This window comes from Pan troglodytes, chromosome 13, assembly GCF_028858775.2.
Source record: "Pan troglodytes isolate AG18354 chromosome 13, NHGRI_mPanTro3-v2.0_pri, whole genome shotgun sequence".
In the NCBI taxonomy this organism is placed as follows: Eukaryota; Metazoa; Chordata; class Mammalia; order Primates; family Hominidae; genus Pan; species Pan troglodytes.
The window spans coordinates 118,301,437-118,319,347 of NC_072411.2; the positions used below are offsets into that span (position 1 = coordinate 118,301,437).

A 17,911-nucleotide genomic window follows, 5' to 3' on the forward strand; every position below is an offset into this window, starting at 1 on the left:
AGCAGCAGAATCACTTGAACCCAGGAGGCGGAGGTTGTGGTGAGCCGAGATTATGCTACTGCACTCCAGCCTGGGTGACAGAGTAAGACTCCATCTTAAAAATAAATAAATAAATAAATAAATAAATAAATAAATAAATAAAGTGAGTGTTAATGATAAAAAAAAGAAAATAGCTACTTCACCTCAGATACTTGAAAGAACTTTGATTAAGACAAAGAATGAACATATTCAATCTGCTAAAGGCATTTCTTCAATAAGGGTCTAACTATCAGACTGGAGCCACGGAAGGCAGAATATGGAACCCTAATACATTTGCATGCAATTGAAATTTTGTTTTTGCCTACAAAAGGAGATACATGGAAAAAAGGGAATACTTTGGACAGAAAATCAAGACACAAATCAGGCACTGCCAAAAATAAATCACATAAAACTTTTTCTTTGAATTAAGAGAATTTATACAAATTTGACTTCATGAACAAAAGAAACTACACATCAATAATTACCATAAGGCTTTATTGCTCCAAAAGTATTTGCCACCAAAAATAAGTCATTGTATAATTCTAATTTTAATAATCTTAATTATGACACAATTTAGATTTATTTTCTACCTTTATAATTTTGTTGTTGTTGTTTGTTTTTGTTTTTTGGGTTTTTTTTGAGATGCAGTCTCACTCTGTAGCCCAGGCTGGACTGCAGTAGCATGATCTCAGCTCACTTCTGCTTCCTGGGTTCAAGCGATCCTCCTGCCTCAGCCTCCCAAGTACCTGGGACTACAGGTGTGTGCCACCACACCCGACTAATTTGTGTTTTTGTTTTTGTTGTTTTTCAGTAGAGACAGGGTTTTACCATGTTGGCCAGCCTGGTCTTGAACTCCTGACCTCAACTGACCCGCCTACCTCGGCCTCCCAAAGTGCTGGAATTACAGGCATGAGCCACTGCGTCTGGCCTCTACCTTTACAATTAAATAATAAAATCTTCTGGGAGTTCATGATCCCTAGAATTATCATTGATTTAAAATTATTCCATTTTTCAAATACTTTTCTTAGAAATAAAAAGTAAAATCATTAAAATATGTTAATTTCTGTTACTTATACATTTTTAAATCATAGGTTAAAAGACTCTGATTGGGACATAAGACTGTATATATTTCAGGAATAGTTTTTCCATAGATATAATTAATAACACTTAAAAATCAGAAAAATGTTTTCCATACCAACTATAAGCTTTTAAAAAGTACAGAAGCATATCCTCAAGATGTGAAGGCACTGGGGGATGGAGGTCACCTTGTTTCCTCAGCTCAGAGCTTAGCTTTCTCCTTAAAGGTCTCCTTCATCTTTTTGACAACAGAAAGGTCCCCTGCTCCCTTGGGCCAGTTGTCATGATCTGTTAAAGAAGTGGAAAGCCTCCTGTCACTTGCAAATCTCATTTGCCCTCTTCATTCCCACCAAATCCTCTTGTTAATTTCCCTGGTTCACACATTTTCTCAGCACCAAAAAATAAATCCTTAGGGCAAACATTTGAGAAAAGACTTCAATTTGAATCTCAGGTCTGCCACACGTTAGCTTTCCTGAATTTGGGCACATGTCTCTTCCTGAGCCTCAGTTTCCTCCTCTATTAAAGGATATAACAATATCCACCTTTTAAAGTTGTGAGGGTTAAATATGACACCATGTGTGCAGTGCTTCGCATACTGTGGATCGTCAAGAAATAGTGTCTCCTTAATAATCACAATTTAAAAATAGTGTCCTTACTTTGTACCAGGCACTGCTACTTGCCTCTCCAGCATCCAGGTCCCCATCTCTTCTTTCCAACAGCTTGTTTCCATTTAAGGATCTAGAAGGTGCCAGGGAAGCTTGGCACCAAGGCATGTGGTCTAAGCTAAGTCAGTCAGTGCACTATAACCCCGCCACAGTTATTGGTTGGAAATGGACATTTGCATAAGTTGATCGAATATAGAGTGGATCTCAGAATTTTGTTAGAAATTCTGGAACAAAGTCACTCCTCCAGCCCTCTCTCTCTCTGTGCATCTGGGTATGAACACAGAAGTATCAGCCTTACACATAGAAACAGCAGGCAGCCATCCTGCAATGAGGAGAGCCTGCCTTAAGATAGAGCCAACACCATGGAGGCAAAAACAGGAAACAGGGGAAAAACTTGTCCTTGATGAGATCAGTGAGCTACTAAGTCAAGTCTTACCTGTTTTTCAGTTATGTGCCAGCGAATTCCTTTACTGATGAGCCCATTTTGAGTTGTGACTAAAAGCATCCAATTCGACAAATGACTTTATTTTTTTAATTTTTATTTTTTGAGACAGGGTCTCGCTCTGTCACCCAGGCTGGAGTGCAGTTGTGCAATCATGGCTCACTGCAACCTCGACTTCCCGGGCTCCAGTTATCCTCCCACCTAAGCCTCCCAAGTACAGGCACATGCCACCACGTCAGGCTAATTTTTTAAATGTTTTGTTGAGACGGAGTTTCGCCAGGTTGCCCAGGCTGGTCTTGAACTCCTGGGATCAAGCAATTGGCCCACCTTTGCCTCCCAAAGTGCTGAGATTACAGGTGTGAGCCATGGTGCCCAGCCCCTGACATAGGGATTTAAATGTGCATTATCTAAGGCCGGGCACAGTGGCTCATGCCTGTAATCCCAGCACTTTGGGAGGCCGAGGCAGGCAGATCACCTGAGGTCAGGAGTTCGAGACTAGCCTGGCCAACATAGTGAAACTCCATCTCTACTAAAACTACAAAAAAATTAGTGGGGCGTAGTGTCGGGCACCTGTAATCCCAGCTACTCTGGATCCTGAGGCAGGAGAATTGCTTGAACCTGGGAGGCAGAGATTGCAGTGAGCCGAAATCATGTCACTGCACTCCAGCCTGGGCAACAAGAGTGAGACTCTGTCTCAAAAAAAAAAAAAAAAAAAAGAAAAGAAAAAGTCCCTTATCTAATTTAATCCTCCCAACAGCTCTATGAAATAAATACTGTATGTGTCCCTGCATATAGGAACAAAATAGAGGCTTATAGAAATTAACTTTCTCACAATCATACAGCTAATAAGGGTAGAGCCAAGTTTCCATCTTAGGCATTCTCACTTTGGAGCTGCCAATCTTAAAAGAAAACACCATAATGAAAGGCTGAATAATCTCATTATTCGGGGGGCAGTATATTCTTAAAAGATAGATGTACCCGCTTTCCTCAAAAACTTAAAAAAATATTTTTAATGATAAAAAGTGTTAGAATTACAAAAGAAAATCATGTCACTGAAGGCCTAAGGAAGAAGCTATTTGAAATTTCTTTCCCTTCTAAAGGTAAAACAGTGTAACCTGCGACAAGAAATAGTGACTGAAGTCTACTGTGAGAGAAGTGGAAAGATTCTCTCCACCCTCACTACTTGGAATTTTTTTCAGAAAACAATATGGCAAAACCATGTAGGTATTTCTTCTTTCCAACCAAGACCCTTAAAACCACAGCATCCTATGGACATCACCACATTGATGTTATTAGTAATGAAATACATGTGGGAGGGGAAATAATAAGTAAAATTAAAGTTCTATACTGTGATATTGTGAAACATACATTTGGTCTTCAACCCCATCTCCTGCATACAACTCCTATCCTAGACTCTCCAAAGTGATGTGTTCTTATATGTTAATGATTGACTGATGGCTGGCAGCCCCTAGTTAGCTTCAGTATAGGGGCTGGTCACCAGACAGACCAAGGCATGATTACAGGGTTGGGACCTTCAGCCCATACCCACCCCACAACCTCTGGGGAGGTAAGAGGGGCTGAAAGTTAAGTTGATCACCAGTGGCTGATGGTTTAATCAACCATGCCTATGTAATGAAGCCTCCATAAAAACCCAAAGGACTGGGTTCAAGAGCTTCCAGATAGCTGAACACATGAAGGTTCCTGGCAGGTGGTGGGGCCAAAAAGGACACAGAAGCTATGTGCCCCCTCTCACATGCCTTGCCCTGTGCACCTCTTCGGCTGTATCTCCTGTAATATCCTTTATCATAAACCAGTAAATCAAAGTGTTTTCCTGAGTTGTGTGAGCTGCTCTAGCAAATTACTCCAACCCAAAGAGGGGGTCGTGGGAACCCCAACTTGAAGCTAGTCAGTCAGAAGTTTTAGAGGCCCAGACTTGTGATGGTGTCCAAAGCAGGGGGCATCTTGTGGGACTGAGCCCTCAGCCTGTGGGATCTGACCCTATCTCCAGTGTCAGAACTGAATGAGAGGACGCCCAGCTGGGGTGTGCTGCAGAACTGCTTGCTTGGTTGCTGTGCGGGGGAAGTAACCCCAAACAACTGGTCACAGAAGTCTTCTGTGCTAATGGCTGTTGCGTTGTGAGAGCAGAGGAAAACCAGTTTGAGTTTTTGCTCGCCTCTCACATACACCAATCATTTATTAACGCAAAAAAGGCCTTAAGCCTTGATCAGACTGTCAGCACCTGAAAGAGTACGTAGACCCTGGGTCCTTGATATGAAATTCAGATTCACCTGGGTTACATCAACCATATATTAATTTGCTAGTAGCCACTTAATTATCTTTAACAACAGAAATTCAATACATTTGCATTTTATACCCTTTACTACATTTTTGGAGTGATTTAGAGTTATTAGCTTAGATAAACCTTTTAACTTCTGTGGATTTGTTTTGTTGTTTATAAAACCAGGATACTGGACTTTGTGATCTTTTAGGACCCTTCGAACAGCAAAGTTCTGTTATCTAGTCATGAGATACACACACACACACACACGTAAAGGCATTTACATGTAATATCAATATTTGATTTAAACTTATAAAACTTCTGGGTTTTTTTCTTGAGACAGAGTCTTGCTTTATCTCCCAAGCTGGAGTGCAGTGGCATGATCTGGGCTCACTGCAATCTCCGCCTCCTGGGTTTAAGCGATTCTCCTACCTCAGCCTCCCAAGTAGCTGAGACTACAGGTGCCCGCCACCACACCCGACTAACTGTTTATATATATATATATATATATATATATATTTTTTTTTTTTTTTTTTTTTTTTTGAGATAAGAGTCTCACTCTGTTGCCCAGGCTAGAGTGCAGTGGCACAATCTCAGCTCACTGCAACCTCCGCCTCCCGGGTTCACACCATTCTCCTGCCTCAGCCTCCCAAGTAGCTGGGACTACAGGCACCCGCCACCAAGCCTGGCTAATTTTTTTGTATTTTTTAGTAGAGACGGGGTTTCACTGTGTTAACCAGGCTGGTCTCTATCTCCTGACCTCAAGTCATCCACTTGCCTCAGCCTCCCAAAGTGCTGGGATTACAGGCATGAGCCACCATACCTGGCCAAATTTCTGTTTTTGTACATCAAAAATGATGAATACAGAAATTTCATATGCCTTCATTCAATTTATATCTCAAAGAGAGCACAAAATAGCACCATAGCACCCCACCCCACCTAGCAGGCCTGATTCTTCTGCTCAGATATGTAAGCCATTTACTGGAGGAACAAAATGGAATTAAATCTTTAAAACTATAGCATGCTCTTGCCTCTTTTCTGTCTCCTCTTTCGAAACATATACTCATACTGAGAATATTTTTCAGGGTTCAAATTCCACCAACCTATGCATGCACAAAAAGCTAAGTTCTATAATAAAGATAGATATTTTCTGTGACAAGGAATATTTCATTAAAAAAATCACATCATGAATATAAACATTTTGTACATTTTGATGTTCTATAAGAGAGCACCCTCATCTCTTAAGTAACTACTTATAATAAATTTTAAACCCCTGAACATGACACAGCATAAAGCTGGTGACTGCTCATTCCTCAGCTGCTCACCTGGTACCTCATACGAGTGAGTATAGAGACCCCGGCCCCCATCCACATCCACCGACTGTCCAGTGATGAAGGAAGCTGCAGGAGACAGTAGGAAGCAGACCACAGAGGAGACCTGGAAACAGAAACACACATGTGCATAGGTAAAAGCAAATACTCCCCATTTCTAACCGCCTCACATTCCCCAGTAAAGACATCTCAAAGCCCATGATTGTAACATGAATCTAACAGTGTGTGCATGTGCACCACAACCTCACAGTACATAGACAACTTCCTTTTCCTACAACTTCCCTTTCTACCTGAGCATCACCGAAATCAGGTAGGTGACTAGGGTAAAGGTGGCAAGGTATGAGGGAGCCTTAGACGATGTCAAGCAAGCTACATGACATCAAGAAGCCATAAGTGAACTCAGTGCTTCAACTCTGCTCTTTCCCATTTCAAACAATTCACTTCCTTCTGTGCCTTTCATTGTCCTCCACAACCCCATTTTCCATCACTACCTCGTGCCTTTTATATTTTGGTCCCTGAAATAGTCAATGTGTCTGTTTAGCAATAAACTAGCATTCTGGTTTGTTCATTCTGTGGTCCTGTCAGGCCAAAAGCCCAGCAACACACATTCAAAGGAGCTCTCTACAAGAGGAACTTCAAAAACTTAGCCAGGCACAGTGGCAGGCACCTGTGGTCCCAGCTCCTTAGGAGGCTGAGGTGGGAGGATTGCTTGGGCCTAGGAGGTTGCAGTGAGCCGAGACTGCACCACTACATTCCAGCTTGGGTGACAGAGTGAGACTCCATTTCAAAAAAAAAATAAAAATAAACCAAAGGCACTTCAGACTCCCACTGTACTCCTTAAAAATTCAAATAGGGGGCCGGGCGCGGTGGCTCACGCCTGTAATCCCAGCACTTTGGGAGGCCGAGGCGGGTGGATCACGAGGTCAGGAGATCGAGACCATCCTGGCTAACACGGTGAAACCCCGTCTCTACTAAAAATACAAAAAATTAGCCGGGCGTGGTAGCGGGCGCCTGTAGTCCCAGCTACTCGGGAGGCTGAGGCAGGAGAATGGCGTGAACCCGGGAGGCGGAGCTTGCAGTGAGCCGAGATCGCGCCACTGCACTCCAGCCTGGGCGGCAGAGCGAGACTCCGTCTCAAAAAAAAAAAAAAAAAAAAAAAAATTCAAATAGGGAACTGATGAGTTCAGCAACATCTACTCCCAACCCAAACAGAAGGAAGTTATTTCACTGACTTGTAAAGGAGCTCTCACTTGAGGCTGTGGGAAGAAGCAGAGTTTCTCAAAGGGTGATGATCCAAAACACCTGCATTAGAATCACTAGGGATGCTTACGGAGACTTCAGATTCCTAGATCCTTCCAGGATCACTGCAATTGTAAGCTCTGGGGTTGGGGTCCCAGAATCTGCAGTTTAAAAGGCCCCCAGGCAGGGCCAGGACTAGGGTGAGGCAAGTAAGGTGTCGAGGGTGCAAGATTTAAGAAGGTATTCACTCTCAGGTTTGCACAAGTGCAAAATCTTGCCTCAGAGGGAGTGGGTCCTTAAATTTTGTGTCCATGCCTTGCTTGCCTCATCCCAGTCCTGGTCCTATATTCACAAGGCTATACCTCCTTGAGACTCTAAGAGCTTGGAGAGCAGCCAAGCCTTCTCTCCATCCTTGTGTTCCCAGCAGCTAGTACAGTGCTGCACTATCTAAAACGAGGCCATTAGACATAGTCGCCTACTCAAACACTTTCAATATGACTGGTCCAAATTGAGATGTGCTGTAAGTATAGAACACACACTGGATTTTGAAGACTGTGTATGGGAAAAATAATGTAAAATATCTCATTAATCCTGGATGCTCCAAGGGGTGAAGAAAATCATCTCAATTTTCCATGTTGATTACATGTTGAAATGACGATGTTTTGGATGTATTAGGGTAAGTCAAATATATTATTAAAATTAATTTCACCTCTTTTTACTTTATGTGGCTCCTGAAAAGTTTAAAATTACAAATGTGACTATTAGTATATTTCTATTGGACAGGGCTGGTATAGAATTCACTATTTAAAAGGTCCCACATTACTGTGAAAAGACAGATTGTACTGAGACATGGTAACAAGCAACAGAGCTGGTTTTAACCCTGTTTGATCCAGTAGTGACAACTCAGCCAATGAACATGTTTGTTAAAGTTAGCCCATCAAAAAGAGACTTGCTCCAATGAGCTCCTTTCTGAAATGCCATCCAGACAACAACCATCCCACCCAAGGAGTCACAACCTCTAACAATCTGTATACCACACTCCCTCAAAAACACAAAAAAACCGGCCAGGTGCGGTGGCTCACGCCTGTAATCCCAGCACTTTGGGAGGCCGAGGCAGGTGGATCACCTGAGGCCAGGAATTCGAACCAGCATGGCCAACTTAGTGAAACACTGTCTCTATTAAAAATACAAAAATTAGCTGGGCATGCTGGTGCATGACTGTTAATCCCAGCTACTCAGGAGGCTGAGGCAGGAGAATCGCTTGAACCAAAAAAAAAAAAAAAGTTTTTGTTTCTTTTTTTAAATGTAGCTATTTTAAAGTAAATGTTATTTATGTTAACATGTACTCCTTTATTACTATTTTAAAATGAATTAATAATATTTCTTAAATTTTGGTTTTAATTTCTAATGCAGCAAATATAGATAATGTAAACCACATAAAGTATATATACATATATACACATACGTATATATATACACATACGTATATATATATACACACATACGTGTGTATATATATACACATACGTATATATATACACACATACGTGTGTATATATATACACATACGTATATATATATATACACACACACACGTATATATATATATATATATTTTTTTTTTTTTTTTTTTTTGAGAAGGCGTCTCACTGTCACCCAGGCTGGAGTGCAGTGGCACAATCTCTGCTCACTGCAACCTCCATGTCCCGGGTTCAAGCAATTGCCCTGCTTCAGCCTCCCAGGTAACTGGGACTACAGGCACATGCCACCATGCCTGGCTAATTTTTGTATTTTTTAGCATAGACAGGGTTTCGCCATGTTGGCCAGGCTGATCTTGAACTCCTACCTAAAGTGATCCACCTGCCTTAGGCTTCCAAAGTGTTGGGATTACAGGTGTGAGCCACTGTGCCTAGCCTCCCAAACAAAGTATTCTATCCAAAATAAAAATGTAATATAATTCCCTTGATTAAAATTCATTAAATATTACTCTTAGTTTTCAGAATACAAATCCAAAGACCTTGGTTAACATGGCTCATCAAATGTTTGATTTAACAGTATCTTCCAAAATACAATGCAAGTCTATTTTGGTTCAGGAACTCTGTTTCTAGAAACATATCCCCTCACCCAAGAGTACATGATTATATTCATAATGTTCATTGCAGAATTACTGCAAGAACAAAAATATAAATAAAATCCAAATCATAATGGGATTTTATTATATTATAGTATACCCATAACAAGTTTCAGAAAATAACAGAGTAAATTCTGTTTTCGTAAAAAAGTCAATAAATAGGCCAGGCGTGGTAGTTCACGCCTATAATCCCAGCACTTTGGGAGGTTGAGGCAGGTGGATCACCTGAGGTCAGGAGTTCAAGACCAGCCTGACCAGCATGAAGAAACCCTGTCTCTACAAAACTAGCCAGGCGTGGTGGCGCATGCCTGTAATCCCAGCTACTCTGAAGGCTGAGGCAGGAGAATCGCTTAAACCCAGGAGGTAGAGGCGGTGGTGAGCCGAGATCGTGCCACCGCACTCCAGCCTGGGCAAGAAGAGTATAACTACGTCTCAGGAAAAAAAAAAAAAAAAAAAGTCAACAAATACAAATTTTTAATGCATGCATAGTACATTTCTGGAAAGACATTCACCAAACTGATAATAAAAGCTAGTTCTAAGCATGATAACTCCTTTAAAGAGTTTCATGGGCTTGCTTTTATAATTATCACTTCAATAAATCTGAAAGTTGTTTTGTATATAATACAGGATAGGGAGTCTAATTTATTACTAAACGGCCAAATGCCCCCAACACTTTGCTGAGTGTTTTATCCTTTCCTTACAGATTGAAATGCTACTTTGACTCCATAAACTCCCACATATGGTTCCAATTCAAGAATCTGTTCTGTTCTACTATTTTTAATATGTTTCATTACCAGCACCAGATGCTGTAAATAAATATAGCTTCATAGTATGTAAATACACAGTACATAAATAAATATAGCTTCATGGTTTCATTATACCATGAAGGGTAATCCTCTCATTATTCATTTTCAAAACATTTTTAGCAATTTTTGCATACATATTTTTGATAGAATCAGCGTGTTAAATTCCCAAAAGATATTAAATTTATAAATTAATTTAGGGAAACCTGACTTTTTAATAAAATTGGTTCTCCCCATCAAGGCATATTATATGCCCCTAATCTGGTCTTTTTGCTGCTCCACAGAAAAAGGGGCTTTTTGTTTTGTTTTGTTTTTTTCATTTATGAAACTGACGCACTGCCTACTGCCCTAAGGAGGCAGGTGATTTTTTTTTTTCATTTAGAGGTAAGTTTACTACTAGTTATTTTCATTTTTATTATTGTGGGAAAGACATCCTTTTCTCTTTTTATTTTATTTTATTTTATTTTTTGAGATAGAGTCTTGCTCTGTCGCCCAGGCTGGAGTGCAGTGGCGCAATCTCAGCTCACTGCAAGCTCCGCCTCCTGGGTTCACACCATTCTCCTGCCTCAGCCTCCCCAGTAGCTGGGACTACAGGTGCCCGCCACCACACCCGGGTAATTTTTTTGTATTTTTAGTAGAGGCGGGGTTTCACCGTGTTAGCCAGGATGGTCTCGATCTTCTGACCTCGTGATCCGCCTGCCTTGGCCTCCCAAAGTGCTGGGATTACAGGCATGAGCCACTGTGCCTGGCCTCGTTTTCTTAAAAAAAAAAAAAAAAAAAAATTACATTTCAAGACTGATGCAAAGCTAGGTGTGGCGGCTCACACATGTAATCCCAGCACTTTGGGAGGCTGAGGTGGGCGTATCACTTAAGGTCAGGAGTTCGAGACCAGCCTAGCCAACATGGTGAAACTTCGCCTCTACTAAAAACACAAAAATCAGTCAGGTGTGGTGGCATACACCTGTAATTCCAGCTACTCGGGAGGCTGGGGCAGGAGAATTGCTTGAACCCAGGAGGTGGAGGTTCCAGTGGGCCAAGATCACGCCACTGCACTCCAGCCTGGGCGACAAAGAGACTCTGTCAAAAAAGTCATCGTCTTCATCATCGTCATCATCATCATCCCAGCACTTTGGGAGGCCAAGGTGGGAGTTCAAGCCTGCAGTGAGCTATGATCGTGACACTATACTTAGCCCGTAACAGAGTGATACACTGTCTCAAGCAAAAAAAAAAAAAAAAAAAAAAAAAAAATACCGCTGCTGGCAATTTGGAAAGCTGCTGATTTTACAGACTTCAACCTTAACCGAAATCTCATGTGGAACTTCATATGGCCATAATTGTCTGATTTGCTTAGGGTCCTGTGTACCAACAAATGCCATGTAATAAAATAATGTAGCTGAAAATACAGTAAAACAAACTAACAAAAAAAATGCTGTTATTAATTTATACCGCATTCACTCTCAAGTACAGATTGCTGTCAGTAGCCAAAGCACAACCAGAATATCCCTGACAGCCAGAAAGAACAGGGGAAATGTTCTGCTGGCAGTAGGAGAAAGAATGTCGTCCAGACCGCATAAAAATGACACTGAATTACAAAATCCAAAGTATAACGCAGAGCAATTCTAATCAATGCTGGAAATATACCTTACCTCCTCAGGAACACCAATTCGTTTAGCGGGGATTTTCTGAAAAGACCCTTCAAAGAAGCTTTGTCCCCAGGAACCATAGTTCTCCACAGCAGTCTGGGAATAAATAACTCCCTGTGTTGAAAAATAAAACAGGGACAAAATAAAGTGTATTATATTAAATTTTAATTATAAAGATATCAAGATACTCTACTGGCATTTCAAACATTAAGTAGCTTAAGTCAAAAAAAAGTTAACAGTGCTGATATTAAATTTCCTCCATGTTGTCAAAGAAGTACAGTCCCCACCATCCACAAATGGATGATCTGAATAGTTATTTTGTGACCTCCTCTTCCTCCTAACCATGCCCTGGATTTTTTCATGAAAGACTTGTTTTCTGAAGGTCATGATTGTGTAAGTAAATGAAAGAGGCACTTAACTGGGAACAATGGGACAGGGGACTCTGTCTATTTTAGTTTCCATTTGGCTTCTCTGCTTTACAAGAGAAGACTGGGCAATGGCTACGTGAGACTTAGAAAAATGCAATATTTTCTTGGCTTTTTACCTAGATTGAAATCGCAAATAAAGCATTTGAATCCAATACCAATAAACTAAAATTTTCATTATTTAGGAATTTTTAAATGTATCTTTCACTGGCTTTCTAAGGTCAGGAAAATTACTCAAAAACTGTATCCCAGGCCAGGTGCAGTGGCTCATGCCTGTAATCCCAGCACTTTGCGAGGGTGAAGCTGGAGGATTGCGTGAGCCTAGGAGTTTGAGACCAGCCTGGGCAAAATAGGGAGACTATGTCTCTACAAAAAATATAAAAAAGAATTAGCTGGGCATGGTGGTACATGCCTGTGGTCCCAGCTACTCAGGAGGCTGAGTTGGGAGGATCGCTTGCACCCAGGAGTTCGAGGCTACAGTGAGCCGTGATTGCACTACCGCACTTCAGCCTGGGCAACACAGCAAGACCTTGTCTCAAACATTTAAAAAAAAAAAATTGTATCTCACAGGATACAGCTATTTGTAATGGATTCAAACTGTTAAATTATGGAGAGAAGGGGAGGAAAGAGAAGTTAAAATAAAATTAGAAAATGTGGCAGTTTTAATAACTTCAAATGATACTGGAGAGATATATTGGTTTCCAATTACACAATATGTTGCCTTTTATTTAAAGAGGATAAAATCTAGAAGTATTAAAATTTGATCATTTAACCAAAAAAGTCTCTGGAAGGCAAACATGAATTAGTATTAGTAGCAACACCTTTCTCAGAGATGAGATTACTAACTTCATGCTTGAAGTCAGTCATGCATAGTCTTCATTGAGTGGCACAGATAACACCTACTGATATTACAGAGATAAGATCTATAGATAGGCTGGGCGCGGTGGCTCACACCTGTAATCCCAGTACTTTGGGAGGCAGACGTGGGTGGATCACGAAGTCAGGAGATCGAGACCCTGCTGGCTAACACAGTGAAACCCCGTCTCTACTAAAAATACAAAAATTAGCCAGGGGTGGTGGCACGTGCCTGTAGTCCCAGCTACTCGGGAGGCTGAGGTAGGAGAATCACTTGAACCCAGGAGGCAGAGGTTGCAGTGAGCCAAGATCGTGCCACCACTCTCCAGCCTGGGCAACAGAGCAAGACTCCTTCTAAAAAAAAAAAAAAGCCAGAATCAAGAATCACTGGTTTAACATTCTTGACAATCTGGCTGTAAATCAAAGAGTACTTCCATAATGATAATTAGACCTTCTGGGCCGGGTGCAGTGGCTCACGTCTGTAATCCCAGCACTTTGAGAGGCCATGGCGGACAGATCTCCTGAGCTCAGGAGTTCGAGACCACCCAGGGCAATATGGTGAAAACCCGTCTCCACGAAAATACAAAAAATTAGCTGGGCATGGTGGCATGTGCCTGTAGTCCCAGCTACTTAGGAGGCTGAGGCACAAGAATCACTTGAGCCTTGGAGGTGGAAGTTATAGTGAGCCACGATCATGCCACTGCACTCTGGCCTGGGCAACAGAGACTCCATCTCAAAAAAAAAAAAAAAAGAAAATTAGACTTTCCATTTTATCTATGTTTTAAAGTCAATCTTTTATGCTATACTTGCATATTACCAAATACCTCTATCAACATCACAAATGGAATCAGAAAGCATAATTTGGCAATAAATTTCAATATAGATCGTTTACCTACAGGGGCAACACAATTGATCCGTATTCCACTGCAGGCCCATTCCAAAGCTAAAGATTTGGTGAGGTTGTAAACACCTGCTCTTGCAGCTCCAGAATGCCTTTGAAAGACAAAACATAAACATGACAATCAGCTTCTGTTGAATATTTCTCTTGTTCATCAAGCTCACAAGTGTGCCAACTACCTGACAGAATTCCACAGAGACTTCTTGCTGTGGAGTCTGTCTTGTTGAGCTTCTGTCTAAACAATGAAGAAAAAACTATGTCCTTCAATATTAAATCCAAGCCACAGCTGATGATCAAGCAAATCTCACATGGCATAGACCGAGATAAGGCTCCCCAAATCACTATGTAAGAGGAATACTTTGAAGAACTTTGATTACAAAGGAAAACAAATTGGTAATTTTAAGGATTTCAAGCCTGTGGTTATTTTTAACATCAATTTTAAATAACAAAGGAGGCCAGGTGCAGTGGCTCACACCTATAATCCCAGCACTTTGGGAGGCCAAGGCGGGATCACCTGAGGTCAAGAGTTCAAGACCAGCCTGGCCAACATGGTGAAACCCCATCTCTACTAAAAATACAAAAATTACCGGGCATGGTGGCAGGCATCTGTAATCCCAGCTATTCAGGAGGCTGAGGCAGGAGAATCGCTTGACCCTGGGAGGTGGAGTTTGCAGTAAGCTGTTATCACACCACTGCACTCCAGCCTGGGCAACAGAATAAGACTCCATCTCAAAAATAAATGAAGTATGGGGTCTTGTGTAGATAGACACTGTGGCTTAGAATTTCTAATGACAAGATCCTCAAAACCAAATATAGGATAATTTAATGTGAGAAAATTAACTTATACAACTAATTAGGAAAACTCTTTCAATCAAAGGTATTTGAAATCAGCTGGCAAAAACCAGATTATTTAGTAAATAATGGACTTCCTTTAACATTTATTTTAGCATAGGTCTGCTGGTGATAATTCTTGCAGATTTTATATGTTTGAAAAAGTCTTTAATTCATCTTTCTTTTTGAAAGATATTTCAATGGATAAAGAATTCCAGGTTGGCATGGTTTTTTCTGTTGGCACTTTAAAGATGTTACACCACTAACTTTTAACTTGCATTGGTGCTGATGAGAAATCTGCTTCTGTATACAATGTGTCTTTTTCCTCCAGCTGCTTTTAAGACTTTCTCTTTAGCACTGGTTCTCGGCAATATGATTATGATGTGCCTTGTACACTTTTCTTCATGTTTCTTGTACTGTGGTTTGTTGAGCTTCTTGGATCTATAGGTTTATAGTTTTTATCAAATTTGGAAAATTTTCACCCAGTGTCTTCAAATTTTTTTCCGTCCCTGTTTCTCATGTCTCTTTCAGAGACTCCAACTGTCTCACAGTTTACGAATGCTCTGTTTTTGTTTTTTGTGTTTTTCAGACAGATTCTCGCTCTGTCACCCAGGCTGGAATGCAGTGGCATGATCTCGGCTCACCGCAACCTCTGCTTCCTGGGTTCAAGTGATTCTCCTGCCTCAGCCTCCCGAATAGCTGGGTTTATAGGAGTGCGCCATCACGCCCGGCTAATTTTTGTATTTTTAGTAAAGATGGGGTTTCAGCATGTTGGCCAGGCTGGTCTCAAACTCCCGACCTCAGATGATCTGCCCGCCTCAGCCTCCCAAAGTGCTGGGATTACAGGCATGATCCAGCACACCCAGCCTCAACTGAACATTTTACAAATTGAGTATGCCTTATTCAAAATGCTTGGAACCAGAAGTGCTTTGGATTTCAAATCTGTTCTGATTTTGTTTTGTTTTGTTTTTTTTGAGATGGGAGTCTCACTCTGTCACCCAGGCTGGAGTGCAGTGGCACGATCTCGGCTCACTGCAAGCTCCACCTCCTGGGTTCACGCCATTCTCCTGCCTCAGCCTCCCGAGTAGCTGGGACTACAGGCACCCACCACCGTGCCCAGCTAGTTTTTTGTATTTTTAGTAGAGACGGGGTTTCACCGTGTTAGCCAGGATGGTCTCGATCTCCTGACCTCGTGATCTGCCTGCCTCGGCCTCCCAAAGTGCTGGGATTACAGGTGTGAGCCACCGGGCCCGGCCAAATCTGTTCAGATTTTGGAATATTTGCATATACTACCTGGTTTAGCATCCCTAATCTGAAAATCCAAAATCTGAAATGCTCCAAAAAGCATTTACTTTGAGCATCCTATTGGTGCTCAAAAATTTTCAGATTTTGGAGCATTCTGGATTTTGAGTTTTCAGATCAGGATGCTCAACCTATATTTGTGTAATTTTTCTTTTTCAGTGCCTGTTATCTAAGGTTGTAGAAAAAGACCTTCTCTATTGCCTCTTAAAAATGCAATCTCTAGCTTCCCTAAAAAATGGAAGGAATCAGAATGTTGAAAAGATACTAAAGAAATCAGCAAAAATATATATTTTTTTAATCCACACTTTTCAACTGGTAAACTTGTGTTTTTCAAGTTACTTCCTGGTGTATTGTTTTTCTCCCAGTTCTATTTGGATGACCTTTAGACTCTTATGAAAGAAATGACTGAGATAGGCTGGGTGCAGTGGCTCATGCCTGTAATCCCAGCACTTTGGGAGGTTGAGGCAGGTGGATCACATGAGGTCAGGAGTTCGAGACCAGCCTGGCCAACATGGTAAAACCCCATTTCTACTAAAAATACAAAAATTTTAGCTGGGCATGGTGGCAGGTGCCTGTAATCCCAGCTACTCAGGAGGCTGAGACAGGAGAATCACTGGAATCCAGGAGGTGGAGGTTGCAGTGAGCCGAGATCGCACCATTGCACTCCAACTTGGGCAACAAGAGTGAAACTCCATCTCAAAAAAAAAAAGAAAAAAAAAAGAAAAGTAGGAAATAACTGAGATAGTAGGTTAAATAAGGTCACTAAGTTCTTTTTTCTTTTCTTTTTTTTTTTTTTTGGAGGGGGTACAGAGTCTCATTCCAACCTCTACCTCCCAGATTCAAGTGATTCTCATACCTCAGCCCCCCGAATAGCTAAGATTACAGGTGTGTGACACCACACCTGGCTAAATTTTGTATTTTTAGTAGAGATGGGGTTACACCATGTTGCCCATGCTGGTCTCGAACTCCTGACCTCAGGTGATCTACCCACCTCAGCCTCCCAAAGTGCTGGGATTACAGGCGTGAGCCACTGCATCCAGCCCCACTGACTTCTTTTCTGAAAAAATAAATATCTATTGCCCATGGAAAAATTAATCAAAATCAGAATATGAGTCAAATATGTCAAATTCCATTATGGTGAACTTCACAAGTTATTCCAAATTCTACAGTCATAGATGTTGTAAATTGGTCATTAGTTAAAAAATGAATTTGGGGTTATTCAAAGATACTTAATGTAGGCCAGGCGTGGTGGCTCACGCCTGTAATCCCAGCACTCTGGGAGGCCGAGGCAGGCGGATCACAAGGTCAGGAGTTCAAGACCAGCCTGGCCAGCACAGTGAAACCCCGTCACTACTGAAAATACAAAAAATTAGCCGGGCACAGTGGCGTGCACCTGTAATCCCAGTTACATGGGAGGCTGAGTCAGGAGAATTGCTTGAACCCGGGAGGCGGAGGCTGCAGTGAGCAGAAATTGCACCACTGCACTCCAGCCTGGGTGACAGAGCGAGACTGTGTCTTACAAAAAAAAAAAAAAAAAGACACTTAATGTAAAAACAACTTGTAGGCCAGGCACAGTGGCTCACGCCTGTAATCTCAGCACATTGGGAGGCCAAGGTGGGCAGATCACCTGAGGTCGGGGGTTCGAGACCACCCTGAGCAACATAGAGAAACCCCGTCTCTATTAAAAATACTAAATTAGCCGGGCATGGTGGCGCATGCCTGTAATCCCAGCTACTCAGGAAGCTGAGGCAGGAGAATCGCCTGAACCCAGGAGGCGGAGGTTGTGGTGAACTGCGATAGTGCCATTGCACTCCAGCCTGGGCAACAAGAGCGAAACTCCGTCTCAAAAAAAAAACAAAAAAACAAAACAACAACAACAACAAAAAACACTTGTAATAGGACTAAACCTAGTACATAAATATTCCCAACAAAGGACAACTAGATAATGCTCCCCCAAACTATGACTCCCAAAT

General features: G+C 41.6%; 1 protein-coding gene across 1 annotated transcript in view; it reads right to left on the reverse strand.

Annotated features, from left to right (window-relative positions):
* Positions 1 to 496: 496 nt before the first annotated feature.
* Positions 497 to 17,911, reverse strand: part of PECR (peroxisomal trans-2-enoyl-CoA reductase) — a 43,607-nt gene continuing 26,192 nt past the window's right edge. The window contains exons 5-8 of the mRNA XM_516075.8: positions 13,804 to 13,900; positions 11,631 to 11,741; positions 5,806 to 5,917; positions 497 to 1,383 (exon numbers count right to left, since the gene is read on the reverse strand). Coding sequence (XP_516075.2) covers positions 1,298 to 1,383; positions 5,806 to 5,917; positions 11,631 to 11,741; positions 13,804 to 13,900 — 406 coding nt within the window. The 3' untranslated portion in view covers positions 497 to 1,297. The remainder of the gene's footprint in view (positions 1,384 to 5,805; positions 5,918 to 11,630; positions 11,742 to 13,803; positions 13,901 to 17,911) is intronic.